The sequence below is a fragment of the Chiroxiphia lanceolata genome, chromosome 1 (assembly GCF_009829145.1).
Source record: "Chiroxiphia lanceolata isolate bChiLan1 chromosome 1, bChiLan1.pri, whole genome shotgun sequence".
NCBI lineage: Eukaryota > Metazoa > Chordata > Aves > Passeriformes > Pipridae > Chiroxiphia > Chiroxiphia lanceolata.
The window spans coordinates 52,158,518-52,185,683 of record NC_045637.1 but is presented as its reverse complement, the minus strand read 5'-3'; the positions used below and the strand labels follow the sequence as shown (position 1 = coordinate 52,185,683).

General features: G+C 37.8%; 1 protein-coding gene across 1 annotated transcript in view; it reads left to right on the top strand.

Annotated features, from left to right (window-relative positions):
* LAMA1 (laminin subunit alpha 1) overlaps positions 1-27,166 on the top strand; it is a 107,234-nt gene that overhangs the window by 27,293 nt on the left and 52,775 nt on the right. The window contains exons 4-21 of the mRNA XM_032680816.1: positions 2,855-3,097; positions 6,568-6,747; positions 9,631-9,720; positions 10,167-10,284; positions 11,385-11,563; positions 12,767-12,872; positions 13,363-13,523; positions 16,432-16,572; positions 17,526-17,699; positions 19,291-19,392; positions 19,978-20,189; positions 21,477-21,588; positions 22,489-22,599; positions 23,044-23,171; positions 23,779-23,865; positions 24,105-24,316; positions 24,799-24,905; positions 25,904-26,084. Coding sequence (XP_032536707.1) covers positions 2,855-3,097; positions 6,568-6,747; positions 9,631-9,720; positions 10,167-10,284; positions 11,385-11,563; positions 12,767-12,872; positions 13,363-13,523; positions 16,432-16,572; positions 17,526-17,699; positions 19,291-19,392; positions 19,978-20,189; positions 21,477-21,588; positions 22,489-22,599; positions 23,044-23,171; positions 23,779-23,865; positions 24,105-24,316; positions 24,799-24,905; positions 25,904-26,084 — 2,644 coding nt within the window. The remainder of the gene's footprint in view (positions 1-2,854; positions 3,098-6,567; positions 6,748-9,630; positions 9,721-10,166; positions 10,285-11,384; positions 11,564-12,766; positions 12,873-13,362; positions 13,524-16,431; positions 16,573-17,525; positions 17,700-19,290; positions 19,393-19,977; positions 20,190-21,476; positions 21,589-22,488; positions 22,600-23,043; positions 23,172-23,778; positions 23,866-24,104; positions 24,317-24,798; positions 24,906-25,903; positions 26,085-27,166) is intronic.

Sequence of the window (27,166 nt, the reverse complement as noted above, 5' to 3'; positions counted from 1 at the left end):
ACCTATATTATTTCAGGGACTGACGAATTATCCTATGAATTTACCTGTGAAGTGTTTTTGAGTACCTATGATCTATGTGTGTAAAGGGAAGAGAGTTGAGAGGATCCATGGGAAAGAAGGCAATTGTTTTCTATACTGTCCATACTTAAAAGTGTATAGAATCATTCACTGATTTTTTTCACTGCTTCTTTAGCGTTTATACTGTTAAATATCTGCATTTTCGCTGTTTGTGAACTGTACACATGCGGAAAAGATCAATCCCTAGATGTCTTGGGTACCAACCATGGCTACTGTTTTCCTGGAAAAACATTGACTTGAAAAGATTTAATTTATTGAATTGTGCATTGAATTTGTGCACAGTTGCTGTTAAAATGATAATTTTTAATTGGCTTTTCCCTTCACTCCCCCTTCACCAAGAAACTTGGTATTTAAAGTAAATTTAACTTCCATATTCTTGTAAATATCTTTTGCTCCTGCAGCAGTGACTGCAGTTAGTTTGTGATGAAAGATAGCTCACTGTTGCTAGTTGGAACTGGATTTAAAACTAGCCACATCAGCTGCAGACTATAATGGGTCTCGAAAAATCTCAGTGTAATCAAAAGTAGATCATTTGTTGTTCAGCCAACTGTGTAATAAGTAGGGAAGCAGTTTAGTTAATGACAGCAAGCAGAGAGGAAAAATAAATAAATAAAGTGCATAGTTGTTCCTAAGCTCAGTCAATAAAACTTCTCTGAAGCTTTCTAAAGTTCTTATCTGTGATGGAGAAAATACCCATACAAGTGACACCTGTCACTACAAGTGTCTTCAGGTTCAGGGTACCAAAATGATGATGATCTGTCAGATTCTGCGTGTGCAAAGCTGAGTGAGAAACAGGTATATAACTCAACTACCTCTGACTGAATCAATGAAATCCAGGTTGTAGGTAGGGAATATAGTTGCTTCACTTGAAGTCTGCCCAAATAATGTTCCTTTTTCCTTTAAAAGCATATATTTTGGCTTTCCCCTTTTTTTTTTCAGTCTGAGATCGTTGGCATGATATAAGTTTTATTTAAAAGTAACTCTTCATGGAAGCTGGATTATAATTCTTGATGTTCACTGAACTTTAATCAAATTTTGAAACTGTACTGAAAAACAGAGGATTCAAAGACCTCAGAGAAATTTTATTTCTAAGACTGGACGGCTAACTAAACGCTGAGTTGGCCTCCCCTTTTGTTTACTTCTGCTTGCATTGCTGAAATGTCACAGTAGGCAAAATCCTCACTTTGTGTAAATTTTCATATTTATTGAAACAACTAGGAATGTTCTGTTTGTATGTGCTTGATCTCTCAGAGGATAAAATGGAAGTGCCTGTAAAAAAAAATCAGACCAAGTGAATATAATTTTTTTAATTCTGTCTGATTTTAATAAGAAATTGAGATTGTTTTACTTTTTTTAAGGTGTTAAAGTTAGTAAGTCATCTGAAGATAAGTATCACCAAATTTTTTCCTTGTCATGTGTGCAAGACCTCCTAATCAAAGTTCTGTTCACTTAAAGAATGTCTTGTTTCAAAAGTAGTTTCCTGATTGCATACACAATGCAGTTATTATTTATCTTTGGGAGTTTATTTCTCCATTTAAAAAAATCAAAACATCCTTTTATGTGGCAAGTACTATTCTTACTCTGGCTTTAATGTGTATTGCAGAACAAAAGCCTAAAAATTTGAATTTATAATGTACGAAAGAACTGGTTTCAGCCAAATTGGAGCTCAACATAGTATTAATACTGCACATGCAGACAGGAATTATGATGATAATAGCAGCCGACCAGGCAGCCTGCTCAAGTGGGAATACATTCCTCTGAGATGGTTGAATAATACAGCGTTTTTCTTTCATCTAAATGTGGCTTGATACTCTAGTGTGTATGAAACATTAAACTCCTGTATAGAAGTGTTACAAATTTGCAAAATGCAGCCTTTTTAAGTGAAGTGATGTCGTGGGTATTGGGTGAGGGAGGAGATAGTACAATAAGTGCACTTCGGTGTTCGTGTCTAATGCTGTAGCTAGTTCAGGGTTAGTGTGGGTTATGTAGCTCCCATGAGAAAGTAATTTAAAAGGTGATATGAACGTAATTACTACTCTGCGTGCTCACAGAAGTGATGGACAGTGCTGTTGTGTGGATGGGGATTTCACTTTGGACCCAGGGTTGTTAAAAAAATAGTCAAGACACCTGTCTAGCTCTTACACATCTTAACTTTATTTAAGAATATTAGCTATTTTGTCACCATTATTTTTGTCATATTCACCTTATTTTTGCCTCAGTACTTTTAGCAGTCTGTAAGTAGTCTTCTGCTGAAATAACTAACACAGAATGAAAAGGGAATGCACAGGAATTTTTAATATAGGGTGTAAAAAACTTATCAGAAATGCTATTACAAAGAGGATTAAATTCTGAGCTAAAATATGAAACAAAGAGGTTTTTTTAGGCTGCATCTATGTAAAAAAAAACCCCAACCAACACAAAACAAACAAACAAAAAAAACCCCAAGCGATACACAAATCTTTGAATCCCTCAAGGGCTCAAAAAAGCTAAATAGCACATTTCTCACAGAACGAATTTTTTACCTAACTAATCCTGAAATGTACAGTGTAGATAGATTTCAGCTATTATATCAGCATAGACTGATGCCCTAAACCCAATTAGATGGACCCCTTGTCAAAAGTTTGTGCAAAAAATTTATCCAGATTTACTGTAGCAAATGTTACTCTCTCCCTATGTAAACTGCTTTTTAAGTTTTTAATTTACTATCCACTTGCTTCTAGTGGTCTTATAGAGAGCATAATGAAGTATTGAAATTTTCTTCTTGCATTTTTTTCAGGTCTTTCAAGTTGCATATGTCATCATCAAAGCTGCTAATGCTCCACGACCTGGAAACTGGATTTTGGAACGCTCCATAGATGGCACAGTGTTCAGACCATGGCAGTACTATGCAATTAGTGATACCGAATGTTTAACTCGTTATAATATCACTCCAAGAATTGGACCGCCAACTTACAAGAGAGATGATGAAGTGATCTGCACCTCCTATTACTCCAGATTAGTTCCCCTGGAACATGGAGAGGTATGTTGGTTTTTGTACTTGTAGTTTGTGATGAAGAACATGGACTGATAGCAATTTGAAAACCTTTTAATTGCAGTTACAGAGTTCATCGCCATCAGCACTACCAGGTGATCTATTAATCTTCTTTAATGGTATTGTCTTTATATCATGTACCAGAAAAGTAAACTTTAAAATGTTGGAATGAAACATGTCTTTGGCTCTATGTATTCCCATTACTAAGCTCTTTGTTCTCTCTTTCCACATAATTTGATGGTAGCTGTAAGCTGTAAATTATTAGTTACTTTATCCTGAAAGACTGTAACAGAGGCTCTATGTTCTGCCAGGTTTTTCATTTAGTAGAGAAAACTCCTGTGTTAGGAACACCTGGTTGTGTGAGATAAAGCTGCAAACACTGTTGAAGGGCTTGGCACAGCTGGAACTCCTAAACAAGCCTTGGCATTGTTTCAGGGATGTAGCATAATTAAAAGGGCTATGAGTTGTGCAGCCTCGCTGTTGATTGTTCTTTCTTTTAACAAACTCTATTCATGGTACTTGTGTAATTTATTACATAGAGGCAGCCACATAATGAAATGATACATTAAAACCAGTGGTTATTCTATTGTGAATGCTGTAATGCATGACCGTGATAATAAATGTGGCGTTATCCCATGGAGAGTGCTAATAACTCTTAGCTTAATAGAAATCAGTGTGTTTTTATTTCTTGAATAAATAAAGATTGGAATGTATGCAGCTAAGGGCCAAAGTGTGTCAAACATTCACATAAACTTGAAATTATCAGCAAGAAAAAACAATGAAATTCAGTAACATCAAGTCCCATTCACTTCAATCGAATGTTTATTGCAGCCATGTTAGCATCTGCCCAACAGATCAGATGGAACAAAGAAACTTAACCTGTCTACGTAATTAACCAGAAAACCTTTAGGTTGACTATGTACGAACAGTGCCTCTTGTAATGTGCATTTAATAGAGCATACAACTCCAGCTCGACGGATGCCAGAGATTCAATTTACTGACTTTTTCTTCTCATTCATTTTTCCCGATGGTACACATAATTAATTGGGTCACACTATCCAAAACATTATGCCTTTTTTTTTTTTTTGAGTGCAGTAACAGAAAAAATAAGAACATAAAAAATGACAGCATTAAATTTCAGTGTATTGCATAAAATCATAGAATCATTAAGATTGGAAAATACTTTTAAGGTCATCTAGTCCAACCATTAACCCAGCACTGCTAATTTCACCAATAAACCACATCCTTAAGTGACACACTTAACGTCTTTTTAATACCTCCTGGGATGGTAACTCCACCACTTCCCTGGGCAGCCTGTTCCAGTGCTTGACAACCCTTTCCTTGAAAAAAAATTTCCTAATTTTCAAACTGAAACTCCCTTGGCACAACTCGAAGCCATTTCCTCTTGTTGTATCACTTGTTGTCTGGAAGAAAAGACTGACACTCAACCTGGCTACAACCTCCTTGCAGGTAGTTGTAGAGAGCAATAAGATCCCCCTTGAGCCTCCTTTTCTCCAGGCTAAACAACCCCAGCTTCCTCAGCTGCTCCTCATGAAACCCAGCACTTGGCCTTGTTGAACCTCATCCAATTGGCTTTGGCCCATAGATCCAACCAATCGATAAACACACATGCATAAAACCTGTCATTCACGAAGGACAGGCTGTTTTTGCCTTTTCCTGCTTGGAAAGATTCCTTTACTGTCTCTAAAAATTATAGTGTATTATTACAGAATTTAGAATACATCTATAGTCGACTATATGTATGTTAAATTTTTCAATAGAAGCAGTGCAGTGATATTTGAATATTCGACCAACAATTCTGCCTTGCAGTTCCCAGCAGAAAACATGACTTCTGAATGAATATGTTGCCACCAGTTTTCCTAGAGAGAACAGACTGACTGTGGTGGGCAGGTTCGGTCTTCAGTTGCATAAAACATGGGTACAAGGAGGAAAAGTCCTGTCTGTGACAGGATGTAAGAAGAGTTCTGAAATTGTAACTAGGAAAACATGGGTTAGAGACTAGGAACATTTCTAACAATAAAGCCAGAAAGGGCTGGAATAGATTGCCTTGGAGGATTGTAGAGTCAGCACCAGCCATGGTCTTCAAGAACAATTTGGTCAAACATCTAACAAATTTAGTAAATCCTGCTTTGGCATAGGAAATGGACTAGAATAATTCTCTGTGTTTCTATGAGAACTGAACACTATATAGGGTGGTGTTAATTTGCAAGTTTGGACCTGGAAAAATTTTGGTTTTCAGAACTGTTATTCTGCAGTTGGAAAATGAATGGGGTATCAGAAAAGTGGAATTCTTTGAACACAGTGTGTTAGAATATTAAGATGGAATGGTGGTAACCAATAAATGGCAAAATTATAATTTTGGAAGTGTGACCTCCATTACTAGTCTCCCCTTGTATGTCTTTAAAATAACACAATTACTCTCTAGGAAGCCCCTAGCTCCACTGCAGAACTAAGTGCCTGGGTTTTTTTAAATACGAGTAAAATATTCTTCATTATTTAGAAATATTTTCAGGGGAACAATTTGACAGTACTGGACAAAGTTAAAACTATTAAGTTCAAGAGTAGTATGTGAGACAAAATTACTCCTCATAAAGGGGGATATGTCATGAACAAAAAGCGGCTGACTGGCCCATTTGTTATGGACACAAGGTGAACTTTTTAACGTTTGTTTGTTGCCTGTAGGGTTTTGTTTTTCAGTTTCTTCCATAAAATGGAACGGGAACTGTAGGGTCATATGAGACTATATCCTTGTGTATTCCTAAGTTACTTTGGAAAGAAGGAAGCACAGAGTAAGCTGTGCAGCTTGATACCAAATGTCACCTTAGGGGAACCGATTAGAACTGTGCAAGAAAGATGGAGGCCAGATGAGTGGATTTGTGGTGGCAGCCCCTTGCTTTCAGTTGTCATCTGTGTTGTGGCTTCCCACTGCATTCTCGTATCACCAAATACTCCTTGCTGACTGTGCAGCCCCTGTCACTTCTAGGTGTAGAATTAATGACCCCAGATTAAGAATGTGTGCCATATTATGTTTTGCAGTAAGATCTTTTCTATTTGTGGAGAAGAGATCTGTAAGGACAAAACTGTGCCTATGGCCAGAGTTACATGTTCCATCTCAGTGAGGGAGAGGAAGGAAGACTGCAGGAACTAGGGACTAGGCTTGTTACTGTTCTTCTCTTTGTGCGATGTCCACAGAAGTCCAGGAGTCTCAGGACTATGATGAACTGATAGTGGTGGTTTCAGAAATGTGTGAGTCAGGAAGTAGGAATTTTACCTGCAGATAGACAATGGGGAAATAAAGGGAATTCTGTGTAGTTAAACATGTCACCATCTTGAGCTGTTGGGAAAGACGTTTAAGTTCTATGGTTTTAACTCTCAGATTGATGTTGTTCCAAATGAATGACAATTATATTTATGATTAAGCCAGCCTTTCCTTCTAGATTCACACATCACTGATCAATGGTAGGCCTAGCGCTGATGATCCTTCACAGAAGCTTTTGGAATTTACTTCTGCACGATACATTCGCCTACGACTGCAGCGCATTAGAACTCTGAATGCTGACCTCATGACTCTCAGCCACAATGATCCTAAAGAACTAGACCCCATTGTTACCAGAAGGGTAAGCTGATTGTTCATAAAGGGTATTCAGAATGGGAGAGAATATTCTTATCTCCTTGGGAAAGAGGCAGTTCTTAATCTTTGCCATTCAGAGTTGTTTTGATAGGTTGTTAATTCTTGCCTTCCCTTTGGCAGCATTAACAACAATAACCTTGTCATAAACAATTAAACAACTTTGAGAGAAAACTTTTTAGAGATTGTTTTTATTTGGTTTTTTTGTTTGTTTGTTTTGTTTTACTTATTTCTGTAAATGATTTATGCTAGGGACAGTGTTTCTAATGCTTTATCATCAAAATTAAAAATATGGTTTGGATTATGGAAATATCACTTGAGGTTGCTGTTGATGCAAATGTAGTACCTTTTCTGGTGTATCAAGGATTTCAGGACCCAGTGCTGTCATTCATAAAAATAAATACTTGAAAACCTTGCCATTGTGAATTTTTGTGTCTCATGAGAATTTTCTTAATTTTTGTTTCAAAGCCCATGATAATAATGTAATAATAGTGTAAAACCTTGGGGAGAATTCTGAGAATGTTAACTGATATGTACACATTTGATATTGAAACTGAGGAAACTGAGGCCCCAAGCACTTAGGCTGACTTCTCCATGCTCTCATATAAATTCGGTGTTGGAACCCTAATGACAGCATCTACCTTGACTGACAGTTCTGCACTATTTCTGCTTTGTATCTCACCATTTTGACCATCTTAATTTGCCCACAATTCATAGGTTACGACATCACGGGCTTCAAGTTTTTCTATGAAGTAGGCTTTCTGATGAGGACAGAAAAACATAAGAAGTGTTTCCTCTATCCCTTCCTTTCTAACTCTTTGCCTTGAATAATATCTGCAGGCAACGCTTCCTTGTGCAGGAACAGGAGTCTTGCAGTTTGTGACTTCTCTGATACAGGCAATCCTTGTGCTGTCTGGATAGCTGAGTACAAGGGAGAAAGGAATTTGGATTTGTTTAAATTTGGTCAAATTTGGTGGGTACTTTCAAGTCAGGGCCACTTCTACCTTGGTCATGCGGGTGCTCATTCAGCTGCAGCATTTTAAAGTGCAAAATCTGGATGTTCTGTGTGTTCTGTCTGACTCCTATGGGAATTGCTAGCATGAAGACTTCAAGAGCAGAGTATTGGACGGCTGCTCCTGCTTGTGCCTTGCCGGCAGTAGGGAAATGCACAGCCTGAGCAGGTGAGGTGTTCCTGTGGAGCAGACTGGTTGATATTTAGATCTATTGATAGTATTGGAATATCAAGAAATACACCACCAAAAGGAAAGGGTTGATGTGGAAGCATACAAACATACCGCTGAGAAACAAGAATATTGAGGACAAGCATTCCCACTGCTTTTGTAACATACACAGTTATGCAATCCCAGGCTTAGGACTACTCCACCTAGCACTACTTAGTGCAGTTGTGCATGAAAAGCTACACATTTTCTTTTTCAGAACACATAGGTTTTATTGGGCAGAGTTCCCAAATACTGATGTCTCGCTTTGTGTCTCACTCTGCAACCAACTGTAACAAAGATAATCACTTCCAGCTTTTTGGATGCTGTTTTATTGTTTTTGAAGACTCTGCATCCAGCTGTTGATACCAATTATGTTTGGTTTCTTGTACATAGTCCTGAAAAATGACCGATGCAGAACTTTTCTAAGTGTTCAACAGCACCTTTATTTCTGTCTTCGTTTATTTATTTCTGTCTGTAGCATTTGATTAGCATTGGTCTCTCTCGTTCGACTTCAAGCTGCACACAGCTGCTGTGACCCATACTCTGTAAGAAAACACAAAGGAGATGAAGGAGAGAATGCAGTGAAAAATACAATTCTGCTCTTGTCCTCCTCCTTTTCTCAGTCTCAACCTCCTTCTCTGTAGTTAAGGATTTACTGTTCATGCTAAGTCCCTGAATGATTTTTGTAGTTCAAGCGTAACATTAAAAACCCTCCTAAAACACTGAACGTAATAAGAAATTTTAAAACATTAAAAAAAATAAGTATGAAATCAAAGAGTCTGTTTTATTACAGTTCCAAGATCGTTCAAAGAAATAACGGTCCAGGAGTCAGCATGTCTGACCACCCAGGAACACCTCCTCTTCCTGAACCAGATGACTTCAGGGTTGTTAGGTCTGACAGTCTTGAACTCTTCTCTTAGAAGTATCCTCAAAAAGTGCCTCTTTTTCATTCCCCTGTAGTACATAATTCCCAGGATACAAACAGGCCAACTATGTTGATACTGCAGCTGTAACTGAACCCAGATGGTCATTTCCTGCCTCTTCTTTGCCTTGAAAATGAAATCCTTTCCTTGTGTATGTTGCTTTTGCTCACCACCTGGAAATATGAATGGATAGTATTCTGCTGTATCACCGATTTTGAAGCTAAGAGTTTGGATAGAATATTTCAGTGGCTACACGGTAGTAACAAAAAGAGCTGGTCTGGAAGTGAGTGTGCAAAATGGTTTTAAGGGAGAGCGGAGTTCCCATGTTAAGAAAGCATACTCTTAGTTCCCAGACTGACATTAAAATATGGCAATTTTTTAATGCTTTATGGTTTCTTAAAGGGTGAAAAAAAGGTGGGGTTTTTTTTACAAGTAAATTTTGGCTGAGGTCACATTTGGTGGTCTTTCCTGAAGCTGAGGAATTTTACATACTTACTTAAAAGTTAAAAGTCAGTTATTGTTTCATACCAATGAGGAAAAACATGGGAAAAATAAATAAAGCAAAAATAGAAGGTTTCCCCAAATACCAAATACTTTAAAGTAATTATTTTGTTTTTCAAGTCACAGTGTAATCGAATGCTGATACTTTATTTTGCAGAGTAGGACAGGGAAATGTAAATACATTTAAATGTCTTTTATTCATCCCTTTTTCAACTTTGTTTTTTGTAGTACTACTATTCAATAAAGGACATCTCTGTTGGTGGTATGTGTATTTGTTATGGCCATGCTCGAAGCTGCCCTCTGGATGAAGTCACAAAGGTATTCTTTAGTCTCATTATTTTCACAAAACAACTTTTCCAATTAAAATAAAAAATCACCTAAGGAGAATGAGAAAGAGAAAGGTAAAAGAGATCTTAGGATATGGTGCATACAAATTATTTGCCATATTTTTCTTCCTTTTCTGAGGAAGCATATCTGGGTCTCTGGTAGTGTAACTTTTTTGAAGTAATCTCTTTTTCTTTGGCATTGAATTTAAACAATTCAAGGGGCACAAGAAATAGTCTCTCTTGCAACACAGGAGATTTGCCCCTCCTGTTCTAGAAAGGCTATTTCCCGAGAGTTGATATAGCATGGTTGAGCAATTAATTGTAGGGTATTTGTGGGTCTTGACATTTTTTGGAGTTAGATACTGGGCAGACTTTTGGCAACGTTGATTAAATTGTCCATTAAAAAATATTTAAAGGAAGTGAATTTTTTATTCTTAGAAGTTGCAATGCCAGTGTGAACACAACACATGTGGAGAGAGCTGTAACAAATGCTGTCCAGGCTACCACCAGAAACCATGGAGACCAGGAACCCTTTCTGCAGGGAACAAATGTGAGAGTAAGTATGCAGACATTTAGTTAGTTTAATGAAGTCTTACTATTTTCTTGCTAGAGTTTGCTTTCGTATAGATCTGTACTAATTCCCAAGAAAAATCCATGAACTCTGAACTGTCTTCATGGGATTGTTCAAAGGTAGAAAGCCTACTTCTAATCGTAACTGTGAAGTTGATTTTAAATAATCTGTCCAACCTGACTTGCTGGCTAGTGAAGTTGTCATATAGTATAGCTTTCAGAGTCTCTTTTTCAAAGGAATTTGTGGATTTATTGTACTCCTGTAGAAACTAGCAGATTTGCATCAATCATTTTGTTAGCTACTTGAAATGCAAATTTCTTACATTGATCATAAATTTTGTCAGATGAACAACTTTGTTCTGATAACAAAGGTTTTGAAAGATACTCTCTATTGGCCAATTACATTTCAGATTGTCTGATAGATTGATTTAAGCTGTACCAGTATGGCTGATTGTGTTGCTAGGGCTGGTCGATGGATTTTCTCTCTTCACAGTGCTAATGTGTAACACAAACTGCAGACAATTAAGAACTTATTAGATAAAATTGAAAGTTTTGGATGGAAAAGTAGGTTTTTTGGTTAAAGCATTTGCACCAGTCTTAATATCACTCTTTGGAAAGTAGTTGTTTATGACAGTTTGGACTGAAGTATCCTCCAACCTAAATCAAATTTATACTTGCGTACTGGCATTGTTGACTTCTCAGATTTTTGCCTATAATACAAATACGAGAGGAATTGGGCAGAATTTCTTCTGCAGAAGACAGAAAATGAAGGAACAGTTATTACTAATTAACACATCACTGCTGATCTCAGTCCTGACAGGATTGTCTTAGTGGGATCTACAGAATACTGTTAAAAACAGTGTGATTGAAGTGGTGATAGTGGTTTTGAAATGTGCTAACTTGCAAAGAAATAGAGTGTATTAAGACTGTTGAAGCGTATATCATGGTTAGGAAGGGAAAAAGCACACTTTTGAGACAAGTGTCAAAAGGCTCTTCTACTTATATTTTCCACTTTGAAAAATGTCAGTGGTATAGGAACTGTTACACAATATAAATAAAAAAAAAATTATTTCCATTTCTTCTCAGAGTGCAACTGTCATAACAAAGCAGAAGATTGTTATTACAATCAGAGTATTGCAGATCAGAAAAGGAGCATGGATATTCATGGCCGGTATACAGGAGGTGGCGTGTGTTTAAACTGTACTCAACATACTACTGGGATCAACTGTGAAATGTGTGCTGATGGATATTTTAGACCACACAAAGTAAGATCTAGAAAATACCATTCTCATGTTTTGGTGAATTACAGTGTAGTATCATGGTGTGTATTTCAGCTGATTGTAAGTAATATATATATTTTGATCAGTTACATAATAGCAAAAAATAAGTGAGGATGAAGCTTGACATAGCAGTGTGGAAATATGCATGTTCTGTTAGGAAACCCATTTTTCCTGTGGATAAAGCTATAAAAAGTGCCAGTATTAAAGTCTTCAAAAGTGCTAACATTATGTACCATCCTGAATCAGCCCCTGTCAAACAGTGTTAAAAAGGACTGTTACATGGTTTTAAGATCAGACGCTTTGGCTCATGAGATGTTGCAACAAATATTCTTCTTGATGCGATTATTGTAGGACTTGTGCTCTCTGAACCTGTGTACTTTCCAGTTTATTGACAAGTGTCACTCCTTGGAAAAATGACCTAAACTCTAGAAGACATTTGTTAAGATGTGGCTAACAGAGTTTGAGTCCATAGGAGTATGGCTAGGTAGCTGGCACAGCTCATCCAAAGAAGTAAATTGGAGTCAGAGATTATCTTACAGTTGCTGTAAGAAGCACGGAAGAAAAGTCTTCAATCAACTTGTAGCCATTAAATGTGGCTTTTAATGATTTGCTTTACAGCTGAATCACCTCAAAGGAAAATTTTCCCTGAAAAAAAATAAAGTCCTTGCCATATTCATTGCCTCACCTTATATTTCAAAGATATATAGATCATGAAGTCAGAATGAGTCTACATTAATAGATAATCTGTCCTTCCATTGAACACAGAGCCAAAGATTTCTTTCATTTCCTTCCTCTTTGAACCAGAATATCTTTGCAAAAAGCATCCATTCTTGTCTTCAACATTTCACTATCTTTGGCAAGCCATCACAGTGGTTAATTACTGTTACATTTAAAAAAATGTCCGTTTATGCTCAGCGTGTCAGGCTTCAGCATCTAACCCTTAGCAGTTACTATACCTTTGCGCTATTGAAGACCAAATTTTGTTCCTACATTTAAGTTTTTTTCTAGACTGCAATCCCCTGATCCTTCTGTTTGCTAAAACTAGATCTATTTTGACCTATTGTTCCATATTAGCTTTTTCCAGTCTTCGTTAGTTTTAGTTTTGGTGATCAAAGACAAGAAACAGACGTAACTGTACTTCTCCCAGTTAATAATTTCAGAATTTGACAGAAAACTATCATTTTGTAGGTTTCTCCGTATGAGGATCACCCCTGCTACCCCTGTGACTGCGACCCATTCGGCTCTCTGAGTTCTGACTGTGTTAAAGATGAGCACCATTCTGACTTGCAGCGTGGTAAGGGAGCAGGAAGTGCCTTTTCCCTAAGCTTCAAATCTGGCTGTATTTCTAGTTTGAGGGAACACTTACTTACCTTTGAATGGCTGCCTGTTAGGTACCACTTCAAAGCAATGGTAAATCTTTAGGAAGGTGAGGCTGAGGCATAACACAATTTTATGATTTTAAGGTAGGTCAGGCCCCTGAATGCGTTCTGTTGGGATTGTGGGCTCCTACTATGTAAAGCAGCGTGAGGGATTGGGATCTAACACTGTAGTTTGTGAATGCTGTTACAGCTGTCACAAAATCCATTTTGCTGCAGTTTCTGTGCATCTGGTACTTTAGCATGAAAAATAGGTGGTGAGACTGCCCTTATGCCAAGTATCTGTGTGGAATATAACATAGAATGTAATGAAAAAGGAATGCTGAATTATTTCCATCCTCTGAGACATCTTGAAAACAGCCTGTTACCTGCTCTTATTTATTTTTATCTCTACTTTTGCTATTCAAGGAACTTGGCCAGGTCAGTGTCAATGCAGAGAAGGTTACACAGGAGAAAAATGTGATCATTGTGCATTTGGATATCGGGGCTATCCAAACTGCCTGCGTTGTAACTGCAGCCTGATTGGTAGCATTAATGAAGATCCATGCATGGAACCTTGCCTTTGCAAAGTGAGTACTGAACTGTCATTTTTGTTTAAAGTTGAGTCTGTGCACTGATTTGTAAACTCCTTTTTAGTAGTGAAGTTACTTCATTAACTGGGGAGATCACTTCTTTTATAGGAAGTACTCTGGTGTAACTGTACACCCGACAACCTAGAACTTAAAATTACCATTCTCTGTACTGAAAAGTATGGTAATTTATATAGAGTAGTTCTGTATGTTACTGATACAAAATTTACTATAATAATGGGCCAGGGTGACATTAAAATGAAATAAAACAAAACTGTACATGTGAATGTGAAGGAGTCACAGAGAAAATGAGTGTATGCCTAGCAGTATTTAGTTTTAGGAGTGAGCTGATATTTCTCTTTGAAGTGATTGATTTCTTGTAAAAAACTGGATGTGTTTAAGACATCTTTGTGTGAGGAAACAGCAGGCATTTGGAAAGAACTATCGGAACAATTGCACTAGATTTTTAATTATTCAATTGCAAAATGTAAACCATAAAAAAATGTTTAAAAAGAGAATTTTGCAGCCTTTTATATTTTGGTAAATATCCAAACCCCTTAAAATGCCTTGCAGCTGTAGATACCACTGAATTTACTTACAAAGCTGTATGTTAATATTTAAAGAAGTTACTTAATTTTCTGAACCAAATGTTAGCTAATAGTTTATGTATTTGTTGCCAAGTATGACAGTGAACAGGAGCCGAAAAAATGTGGTTTGTTTGACAGTTTTTCTGAAAATTCTTAGTCCTTTTGCATAATTTATCTGATCCAAAATATCAAACATATAAATAACCGGAGTCTGGAAGAAAGAAATGGCTCCAGTAGCCAATTTAAATATGAAAAAAGGGATACAACCTTTTTGACTGATTTTGAGCTAGAGTAATGCTATATCAGCCGATGCAGCTAACTGGTGAAAATTTTGTTACAAACTGGACAAGAAACTGCCCCCTTTCAGTGCCATAATGGGCATGAGCCTGGCATACAGACTTTTTAGGTCAGATCACTAAGAGTGTCACCAGCCATCAGGCCACCCTAAAGAGATGAAAGGAGAAAAGTTGTGTGCTCCAAATATCAGGTGAAGGAAACAGGATTTGTAAGACTTGGCAGGCTCTGTGAACGCAGTAGAATAAGCATAAAACAAGAATAGTTTTATACACTGCCTTGCATGATATTTGGTCTTTCACGAAACACAACTCTCGAGGCCTAGTCATGGGGGTAAGATTTTTATTTTTCATTAAGAAATAAATAATTTCTGTGTAATAATGTTGCAGAGACAGTGAAGTGTGTGATCCAAATGCATCCTAAGATTGAGAAATAAAAAAGCTGAAAAGACCATATAAATACTGTTTTTGTAAAAATCCAAGATTTTAAAATCTCATTATCTCAGGAGCCACTTTACCTGAGATTTTTTCCAAGTTTGGATATTAACAAATACAAGCAGTCATCCTCAGCCTTTGAGTCAGAGCTGGGGCTCACAAATTTTTAATATGCTTTGCAAAACCCACTTGCACTTTGCTTACAAAACACATAACCTACCTGTTTAGGGAGGTCTTACATAAACTTGATACACCAAACACTGCAGACGAAGAGACAGCTGGAAGTCTCAGATTTCTCTCTAGTAAACCTGGAAGTTGCTCTATGGGACCAAATCTGATGTAAGTCTGGAATCTGGAGTGATTCTTTTGACTGAAGTGAGGGTACCCTGGTAACTGCTACTGAAAGCAGAATTTGGTCTGCAGGTTTTGCATTTCTCATGGCAATGCAGAGCTCATCTAGACCTCCTCAAAACAGAAAGGAAGTTGTGCTTCACTTGTACGCTCTGCAGCCTTGGTGTCCTAACCCATATGTATCTGGGAACTGTGTGGGGTGCTCTGTGAAGTTCTCTTTGCCTTTGTAGTGGAATTTTCCCATAGTGGAAACCAAAGGTTGAGATGGGAGAGTGGTATGTGTCCAGATTTTGTCCTGTATTTGTCCAGATCTTGTCCCTGGCAGTAGGAAATGTTGTGTATGTTACTGTGTAGATATGTCCATGGAGATGTACTATTTACACAGCTTTGTGGGCATTTATCAAGTGTCTCTGCTGGTCTGTCTGTCAGCAGCAATTGTCTATAAACTTTTTGATGAAAAAACCACATATTGGCTGTACAAATTTTACATTAAAAAAAATACTGAGTGTATTGTTTTGGCTTTTTTCCCCCCCATTAAAGTCTGCATTGAAAGAGATATGTAGCAGTATGCTCTGAACTACCCAGTTTGCATGGTAAAGAGGCAGCAGGCCAGGGAAAGTAGCTAAAGGAGTGTAGCACCTCTGTTTTTGGAGTAGGAGTTTCTGGACCTTAGCCAGAGCATACTGGGAGGAAGAGCTGCCAGCCATTACAAGTATATGTGGTGTTCTTCCAGAAGAGATGGCAGCAGTAGGGGGGAGCACAGTGTAAGTATTAATAGAAGGTTGAGGAACCGTTGTCTTGATGCTGCCTGTGGTAGCTCCAAGAGCCTGGCCCTAAAAGTGAACTTTCTGGATTTTATCTGGTGAGCTATCTGAAAGGTAATGAGTCTGGATTCAGTAAACGTGAGAATTTATCTCCAGAGCAAACTACAAAGTCAAGCTACAAGAGAAGTAGACTGGCAAGATGGCAGAAGCTTTTCAAACACTGCCTGTGTGCTAAAATTTCACTGCAATAGAGCCCTTGCTGGGACTTGTTTAGATTTTGATGAACTGGCAAATTCTGATGAATTTTTCTAATCAGTTTCAGTTTTAAGCTGTGAGTCTTATTCAATAATCCTACTGTGCTGAAATATGTTTTCTTTTATAACCTTCTGAATGCTGTTGTGCCTAAATCCTATCTAATCCACTGTATTTGTTACCATAATAATGCTGATGTGAACCAAATGTTATATGCCTTTGACAGGAAAACGTAGAAGGCGAAAACTGTGATCTCTGTAAACCAGGATTCTACAATTTGCAAGAAAGAAATCCTCAGGGCTGCACAGAGTGTTTCTGCTTTGGTGTTTCTGATGTCTGTGACAGTCTTACATGGCCTATCAGTCAGGTATTTATATGTTCTGTCCATGACCTAATATTCTTTCCTCAGGCAGCTGTGAAATGTACTATATTTCTCCCAAGTTAACTGCAAATTCTGGTATGCATCTCCTTACAGAGGAATGGATTTTCAGTATCATTAGGCAGCTCTGAGGTAGTCAGCATGTCATCACAGTGCGTGTTTTTGCCCCACTGGCTTGCAGTAATATCAGAAACATTGGGTAGTGGAGGCTGCAGTAATGCACTGGAAAAAATGCGGTTTTTTCTGACTGGTTTTTTCATTCTGAAGCGATGAACCCAAACCTGTTTCCTTGCTCTCATACCTATTGGACAAGGCCAGAGTGACCTGGCAATATTCCCAATACTCTTTCTTAGCACACAGTGATTTAAATATCACTGTCTTCTGAATAGACAGTTCTTGAGTTAGGGGGCTTTGGGGACACTTATTTTCCAACCAAATTCCTTATGGATCTTTGCAGAGCTAGTCACACTTTAGTCTCCTGATTTGTGTGCCAATAAAAAGGGAGGATAATATATCAAATTGACTAGAATTCTAAGATGATTCTGTAAAACTCTCAGTGAGAAGAACAAAGTTCTCTCATCTTGCTCCCACTTTTGGGACTGTGGATTTCACTTCTCTGCAGCTCAGCGCTATCTATAAATGGGGATGATCAGCCTCATAGTCTTGGAAGTTCTGTATTTCTGTCTCGGGGAATTGCACTGGTATGATGTTAATTTTGTTGGAAGGATGAAAAATCACACTCACTATATATTTGTTCCTGTCTACTAGAGAGGTGGAGACTATCTTATTCTGAAGTAGCATATTTGCATGTATTGGGTGTCAGACATGACTAATGAAAGTGCTCTATATCCATCAGTTTGAATGAATATCTTGGAGAGGGTGAATGCTTTCTCAGTGACCCAAAGCCTGAATTCCATTGATATTACTATTCTTTCTTGCAGATATCAGACATGACTGGATGGCTTGTTACTGATCTGTATAATACAAGGAGTGTGCAACCTCAGAGAAGCCAATTTGATGGACCCCGTCAAATCAGTGTTAACAACACTGAGGCTGTGAAAGTGCTGAAACATACTTATTACTGGTCAGCACCTGAGACATATCTGGGAAATAAAGTAAGTACTCACCCAGGGATTCAAAACTCCTTTATAGTTTCTCTGTCTTAACCATAACCTATTGGTCTAAATATATAGCTTTTGTAACTCAAAATTACACATAAACCCTCGTATTACGAAACTTCCCAATCTTATCTCTGCTCTTCAAATCATACTGTTCCTGTCCAGACATTCCCGGTACCCTCATTTTGCTCTTTGAGCTCATCCATCTCCCCACTTTCTACTCTGCCTGTCCTTGACAAAATATGTCTCTTATTCTCTTGACTGTTACTGACTTATATGCTCACATTCCCCATATTCTTAGTTCCTGTCCTGAAGCTTACATCATTCATGCTTTGTCCAATACAGTAGACAGGACCATTAAATTCCCTTACCTGTCTCTTGTCCATCTTCTGTTTTGCATGTATTAGTTTTCAGCCAACTAGTCTTTAATTTTTGCCCTGGTTGCTAGCTAAAGCTCTGGGTCTCCTATTTGTTGCAGCAGAATCACAGAATAGTTGAGGTTGGAAGGGACCTCTGGAAGTCATCTTGCCCAATCTCCCTGCTCAAACATGGTCACCTAGAGCAGGTTACCCAGCACCATGTCCAGAGAGCTGGTTCTCAGTATCTTCAGGAATGGAGACTCCACAACCTCCCTGGGCAACCTGTACCACTGCTTGGTCACTCTCACAATAAAAGTGATGTACAGAGGGAACTTCCTGTGTTTCAGGTTGCGGTCATTTGTGGCCTCTTGTCCTGGCGCTGGACACAATTAGAAAGAGTCTGGCTCCATCCTATTTGTACCCTCCCTTTAGGTGTTTGTATATATCGATGAGATCTCCCTGAGCCTTTTATAGTCTGGACAGTCCTGCTACTATCAGCCTTTCCTCTTATGAAAGATGCTCCAGTTTCTTAATCATTTTAATGGCTCTTTGCTGGACTCTTTCCAGCGTGTCTGCCTCTCTCTTGTACTGGAAAGCCCAGAACTGGAGTCGGAACTCCAGCTGTGGCCTCACCAGTGGTGAGTAGAGAGGAACCTTGCAACCTTATCTTTAATTTTTTTCAATCCAGTCTCTGCCCATGCAGCCCTGTTTTATTAGTATAGTCACATAGTAAATGAAAACAAGTCTAAGAAGTGTAACCTTAAGGAGTAGCTTTTGCGCAGGGCAACCCTCACTCAAATTGTGATCTCTTATTCATTTAATATAGGTCTAACTGTTGGTTAACTTACTTTGAAGTAGTCAGCAGCAGTTGTGGGGCTAAGGACTCTGAAAGGTGGAGCATGGAATGTGAATAACTCCAGCGTGCTGTGCCCCTTGGCTAGGATGATTGTGTATACCTCTGCTATTTGTTGAAAGTCCTGTAAGTGTTTCACTGAATGAGGGCACTTACTTGAATCACCTGTAGTGCCTTGAGCTAGCTTCCACCACCTGTAGGCAACAAGCCAGTGCTTGTCCCTGTGCTGATACTCATGGCATGTTAATTTTTTCCTGGAAAGTGGTATTTGTAAGCCATATACTCCTATAATTTGGAGATTGTACTGACCCATGTAATTTCTTTGTGTTGACTGGAGGTTATTGTGTTGTTGAGACTTTGCTTTTTATTCTTTCAGCTCACAGCTTTTGGTGGAGACTTGAAGTATACGGTATCTTACGACATTCCAATGGAGAGTGTGGACAGTGATATAGTATCTAGTGTGGATGTCATCATTCAGGTAAATTTTTTTTTTCAACTTGTTACTATTCAGACATTATTAGGAATCTATGAAGGAGTTAAAAAAATAAAATAATACTTCTATAGTAGTTTTGTCAATTTTAAGTCCCTTAAAAATCACTATCAAGATTTTATTTCTACTTATTTCTCTGATTTTCTGACCCATTTGTCTGAAATTGTAGGTGTACAATATTAGTTTTAAATGATAAATACCTAAAATTCAATCTGTGTGTAAATGGGTGAGGTGTTTATTACCATTTCCACAAAGCTGTTTACAAAACTACAATAAACTTGAAGAACTTGCATTTATGGAACAGATGAGTGTTCTTGCTGATTGCTTATTTTTCATTTAATTTATTCTTTTCCAAAAGAAAAGTATTTCTAAAGTTTCTGAACCAAAAAAAAAATGGCATTGTGGTCTTCCTTGAAGCCGTGGAAAATTTAGACCTTTTACTTACCTAATGCAAGAAATCTAGTTCGATTGACTCTTCTGTATTACATGGGTGTATATTTGACACTAAATGTAATTGTTTAATAAAATTTACATACAAATGTGGAAAATGTTTTCTCTGTCTTTGAATTTCAGGGTAATGGGCAGATTCTGAGTACAAGAGCAGCGGGCTTGTCATTACAACCATACGAGGAGTACTCTAATGCAGTGAGATTCGTATCGGAGAATTTCATAGAGTTCAATACAAAAAAAGCTATAGACCGGGAAATGTTGATGACTGTTCTGGTAAATGTGACCCATCTTCTGATCAGGGCCAACTACAACATTGCCAAGAAAGCTGTGTACAGGTGAGTGAGACAAAATATTTAAGTTAATCTATATACTTCTATGATTTTTCTGCATATGAATCACTATTCGTAGAATATTCCTGAGGTTTTATGTTAATATTTTCTAGAAAAAATGTTATTTATTGAATTTTCTCACGACCAGTCTTGTCCTCAAAATAAAGTTATATGGAGTGTGTGGAAAGGGGCATTTGGTTTCAAAGATATCTCATAGCAGAAACATTGTTTTGTGCTTTAAAGGAATACTGCATAAAAGCCTTATTACAATGGCTGCTTTGTTTAGAGGGAAATACCTCTAAAGCTCTCAACAGTATGCTTGTTTTGGTATGTGGCAAGTTAATCCTGACTATTGGAAATCTGTCAGTAAAGACATTGGTTGTAGTTTCTTTTGATGTTTTTTTGTAGATGTTATTGACACTTATCTCTAAGAGAGTGGTTAATTGGAAAATTGTGCTGGAATGGACTAGATGATCATTCCGTGGTCTCAAACCAACATTGGCAGTATCTGCATCAGACCACAAAGATCTCTGTTTTACCTGTTCTCCAAGATACAGGAATAAAGTTGTATCACTCTCCAGGGAATAAGCTCATCCTTTTTTTTCTTAATTTCCTTAGACTCACGAACAACCTTTCTTCCTCATTCCCTGATTTGGTAGCATTTCATGCCAATAAAATAGGACTTGATAGCAAATTTGCTTTGTGCCTTTTTGTGCACCAGCACCATTCTGGGTGATATTTATGTCCACTTAGGTATAGTGTGTTCATCTTTATGGAATGTTTGCAAAGATTTCTTAACAAAATTTTGCATGTGGCTGAGAAGATTGTCTCTGCTGCAAAATGCCACTGTTTGTAGTAAGAGATTTTTTGTTCTGTTGTGTTCAGTATCAAATGAGCTGGTGCTGTTTTTCCCTACTTACCCACCTGTGATATGTGTCCATTTTAAACATGGTGCCAGTAAAGCTGTCTTACTTCAGGACAGCTATAGAAGTCTGGCCCACTGAAGTACCTCTAATACCACAACAGAGGGGAAGGGTTTTGTTTAAACCACTCCACAGGAGAAGAGACAATTTCTAGTAACAATAATGATAACAGGAGGAAGGCACATCTACTGCCAAAATTGGAAATGCTGTGATAAGACCGTGATCATAGACTTTTTACAGCAGAGATTTGTGCCTGTTCCTCAGCTGTCCCTGCCAGGGATCAGCACTTGGTGGTGTTACCTACTTAGAAGCAAACTCCTGTTCAGAATCAAATCTGGGGAACAAATGATGTTTTCATACTTGATCCTAGGCTGGACTCTGTGACTCTGGATACTGCAAGTGCAAATGTTATAGATCTTTCTTCAGCACCAGATGTGGAATTCTGTGAGTGTCCTCAAGGTTACACAGGAATATCATGTGAGGTAACCTCTTACAGTGTTTTGTGTATGCAAAATTATCTCCTATCAAAAGGGATCAAAGTTTTAAAGGCAGGCTGCCTTTAATTATACTGCCATAAAAGTATTATGTTCTGTGGTGAATTGCTGCTTACTATACTCTACACAATGCTGTAGATATTTTCTTTCAGATGCGCTAAATGGGATTATAAACTTATTTCTTAATTCTTTTTGATGGCACCAAAAGATGATGTTGCACTTCAGAATATCAGTGTTGCAGAGAGATCAGCTGTGAAAGCTCTGTGAAGCTGTTTTGAGCTTACCTTACTCATTAATAAAACATTTTATGGATCTGAATCATGTACAGTTTATTTCTGTTATGTGTCATTAAGTTTATGGGGGCAATAAAGAACCTTAGCAGGGAGGAAAGCTAGCTTTTGGAAGAACCCACAAGGGTCAAATGTGTTGTGGAAGGTGGTGTCTTGTCTATCAGTGAATAGAAGATTAGAGAGGCATAGCCCCATCTGCAGAATAGCAGGAATTATTTTGGCAAATAATTTTGTTACGAAGCCTTGTGCCATAGCACTGTTAATGATTCTGCAGACGAGGTAAAACATCTGGTTTTTATATTGTCCCATAATAAAGAACTTCACATATTAAACCGCACAAAACTTTTGTGCCTCCAGGGGACAAAGAGCTGAATTAAAGTTTTATGAAGTTAATTCTTATCCCCTTTATTCAGTGCAAGTAAAAAACAACCTCCAGAAAAGAGCTACATTGACATCAATAGAGTTGAAAGAGCATTCAGTTACCACAGCGTGAATGAGTTAGATGGTGGGTGGTCAGAAGTGCACTCTTTGAAAATGTTTTGATGTGTACTTTCAACACAGATAAAGCTACTGCTTTTTCCCCCTAATTTCTTTTCAGTCCTGTCTCCCTGGGTTCTACCGCGTGGATGGAATACTCTTTGGAGGTATTTGTCAACCCTGCAAGTGCAATGGGCATGCAACTGAGTGTGATATTCATGGTGTTTGCTTTGTAAGTCACCCTTCAAAGTGTTTTGTGTTTTAAGCATCTATTTAGAAGTTAAGAGAGCATTTTGACTGTGGGAGACAAGTTTACAGTGTACATACATTTCAAGCTGTGGGTACCAAGTGTTTATTTTTCTGGCTTTTCATTGTTTAGTTTATTACTGCAAATGTGTTCGATATGTAAAATATATTTAAGCATGTGTATAAGTAATGTGGCTGGTTTCATAGTGTGAAGTAGATTCTAAAATTTAGGAAAAAACAATTGGGATTTGCTGTTACAACTCAGAAAAAGAAATCAAACACTTGTTTTCAAAGTTCTACGCTGTTCTTCCTGGCTTGAAGAACGACTTCCTTGAATGTTATACTGCGTGCAGACTGCTGTAGGAATCCCTCAGGGGCTGAAAAACCATAAAGAGAAAATACAGGAAGATTTTTTTTCCATGTCTCACAGGCTTGCCAACACAACACAACAGGACCTTTCTGTGATAAGTGCTTGCCTGGCTTCTATGGAAGTCCATCCCAAGGAACATCTGAGGACTGCCAGCCCTGTGCATGTCCTCTCAGTTCTGCTGCAAACAAGTAAGCTGCTTATGTGAGACTATCCTTTGCATCTTCAGCAAAACCAGAAAGCGAGATAAAGTAAAATGTCTTGAAATCTGAAGAGGAGAGAAAAGGGCTTTTTAACTCCATGATTTGATTATATCTCATAGAAACATTTTTTTTTCCAGGTCCACATGCATAGACCAGGCTAAGAGAGGCTGAGTGAACTGGTGCAATTTGTGCATGGTGGTTGAAAGTAATAATTCAACCTGTCCTTGAACTTGGCAGCAAAATCGCGGTTATCTTTCATGTTGTTTCAGAAAACAGCAGAAGGGCAGAAGTGTTGCATGTGAAAAAGAGGAACTCAGTACAGAAATTGTACAGATTTGCCAGAATGAGAGCCAAGTTTTTAGGAACTTTTAAAATCTTCCATTAAAAGAAAAAAAAAAACTTCAAAAAGAGTTTTTGAAAATTGTACCTTATTTTGACATATTGTAATGTTTAAAACATTGATGTTAAACTAGAAAACATTGCAATTACATGATTATGTAGATAGTTGCATGGACTTAAAGGGTGGATATTGAATGGTTGTAGAAATCTTGTGATTCTGTGTATTGATACTGACTGCCATAAATGTTGTTGATAGTTTCAGTCCTACTTGCCAGCTGAGTGAAGAAGGTGGAATTGTCTGTGACAACTGTCTTCCAGGCTATACTGGTTCTCAATGTGAAAGGTATGTACACTAACTTTGGCTAAAATATCTGTGTAATTACCATCACTAAGTGTGCATCTTGCCTTGAATTGTTCATACCACATGTACAGAACATTCCTAGTAAAATTTTCCTTTCCATTTTGTCTTTTCTTGTAATACAGAGACACCGTATATTAAAATTTAATAGGAAATAGTCCCTTTAGTGGGAAGAATGTATAATATGACCACAATCCAGCTAAAGTTTTTAAACTCTCATGCAGGTGTGCTAATGGTTACTATGGAAATCCACTCATGCCTGGACAATCATGTGCTCCCTGTGAATGCAATGGGAATGTAAACCCTCAAGAAGATGGCCACTGTGATACCTTCACAGGACAATGCTTGAAATGTCTGGGAAATACAGCAGGTCACCACTGTGAAAAGTGTGCTGATGGGTATTATGGGGATGCAGTGATTGACAAAAACTGTCGTGGTAAGCCATTATGATTACTCTTAAAATTTAAAGAGCACAAAAATGTGTACATGTAGCAAAATGCGTGGGCAAATATGCACCTTTACTGAAAGACTTAATATTCAAGTTATGAGTTGGCAAGTGCAAGTTGAAAACTGTGGTGTTGGATTAAGCTGAGGAGGGGGAATGTGTTATCCTGGGGTCTGACACTTGATATCCCTGAAACTTATAGGCTCACTGTCCCTCCAGTGATGTGCTGTACACATTTCCTACTTCTGAATGTCACATACAGGGCTGGAAGAAAAAAACTTCTCAAATGTAGCCATTCAGAGGTGTTTTTTTTTTCTTTTCGCCCAAATGCACAGGCATTACTCTAGTATATTAATATCTGTGAGATATAAACAGGTGAAGCACAATGTCTACCAAATTTGGAATTCTGTATAATAATGAATGCGTACAGATACACATGAATAATTTTTCATTTTGTTTCTTTTTGTCTGAAGCCTGTGCATGCCATGTGAATGGTTCTCTTTCAAGTACTTGTCAACATGAGACAGGTGTCTGTTCCTGCAAATCAAATGTGATTGGAGAAAGATGTGATAAATGCTTGGTAAGCAAATATTTACCTGTTGCTAAGATATGCATGTTCTTGTCTTCCTCTATCTATAAATATTGATTCAAGCAGATACAGAGATACAGCAACAAGCATATTCAGGGGAGAGGGGATCTGTTGCTGGAGGAGAGACCGAAGTTTGTCTCAACAGGCCTTTGCAATTGCAAATTGCTCTCCATGGGCTCTTTGCAGATGTGAAGCGATGTAGTTGACTGAGCGCCCTTCTGCGTAGGGCTGTTCAGGGTGCAGTCATGCGGGCTTACCAAAAAACAAACTGAAAAATGATAACAAACTTGAGGAGATCTTAGTACTGTGCTTCTGTAAAATGAAGTCTTGATGGGAACATCTGAAAAAACGTAGTTAGTGATAATAAATACATCATGGCTGAATGCCAAAAGGGTTTCAGCTAAAAGGCAAGGCTTATAAGAACAAGTAAATATTCACTGGTGATACAAACCAGTGAATATTTACAATATTTACAGTATTTACAAAGCTGTTTCTGGGCCATGCTAAGTGTAAAACTGCATCAAAGACCAGAGCAGGAAATCTGTGCCCAGTTACTGCCCTTGTGCCAGCCCAGCTGAATGACTTTCAATCCACATGTATCATAAGTCACTGACCAGCTCTGTTCTAGGCTTTCATTCATAGTCACAGATAGCTGTGCATGATCAGCACAGCCCACCCTCATCTCATGCAAGTCTTTAAATTAAAATAACACCAGACTTCAAAACATAGTGTCTTATTCGTGAGAGTGGAGGACCACAAGAGCATTTCAGTGTTCAGCTTTTCACCCGAGTTTATATGATATACTTGTGTGTAGGTGGGAGCAGTGAAGAGATAAGGCCAGGGAGTCTTCCCACAGCAGACACACAGTGTTGACCAATATTCATGCAGGTCAGACATCATGGAAAGTAAACAAGAGAAAACAAGAGTGTATATTGTATTGTTTTCAAAAATTTATGAATCATAGCTCAAATCTATTTCTTGTCCAACAGAATGGTTATTATGGCCTGCTTACTGGGCTTGGCTGCATTCCCTGCAACTGCAGTCAATTTGGCTCGGTCTCTGAGGGCTGCAATCATCAGGGGCAATGTCACTGTGTACCAGGAGTGGCTGGAGAAAAGTGTGATCGTTGTGCTCACGGCTTTTATGCATTCCAGGATGGTGGCTGCACACGTAAGCTCTGATCCATGATCCTTTTAGAGTTTGTATGGAATTTCTTCCTGCAATGTATGTTGAACTCTGGCAAAGGTCAGTTGTTTTGTTGACTGTATGGAAGAATCTGTAGAAAGGTCTACTAATACTTTGATTAAGCTGGAGAACAAAACATTTCTTTGCTTATCGTGTGGTTCCTTGTAAAAGGTGGTGACTATGAAATAACTCATAAAGGGTGCATGAGAGAAACATCACATCCTCAATAGCTCCTTTGTCTCTTCTATAAAACCTTTCAGTCCTACAGAGGGAATAAAACCTTTTTTTTTTCTGCAACTGTAAAAGTGAAGAGCTACTACTCTTAAAGATTTTTACTTTATTTTTTCCATTCAGTTCTTAAATATATATTTAATGCTTTGATAAGATATCATTGATTCTATTTTCCCATCATTGCCTGGGTGTGTACAACTTTTAGTCATGATAAGGAAGAAAATGTTCATCCAAAGGGAGAACATGCCATCAAAAACTAATTTATCATGCTAATAAGATACCTTTTCAACACAGTATAGCTAAAGGAATGCCTACTGTTTTTCCAGCCAGCCAGAAACACTCTTTTCATATCTCAAATAGTACAGTAAAATGAAATATACAGTGAGATTATGTGATGGGATTATGTTTTGAAACACATACACTGTGTCTTTACTAAGAATCAAAGATCCCTTAGTTAGCTTTAACAATTTCAGTATTGGAAATTTTATAAATGTTTTAAAACAATAAAACCACTTTTCTGAACTTCTGCTTTTTAGCTGGAATAGTACTGCATTTCTTAAATACACAAGTGTTTCTTGCAATTATTAGTTGTAATAAAAAGTTATCCATCCCTATTATTCCATAAGCAATTCCTGAGATTAATATTTTCTCCTGATGAGTTTTATATGTTCTATAATAGAATTGTTTTTCTACAGATTTACTCTTCTCCACAGTAATTTTGTTTAGCTCTGTTGATTCCCCCATGGAAATGCAGCATTGCTTTTTAAAACACAAAATAGGCCAAGTCAAGAAGCAATAATGGGATTCCAATAAAAAGATGAAATGTCACTGTGGTC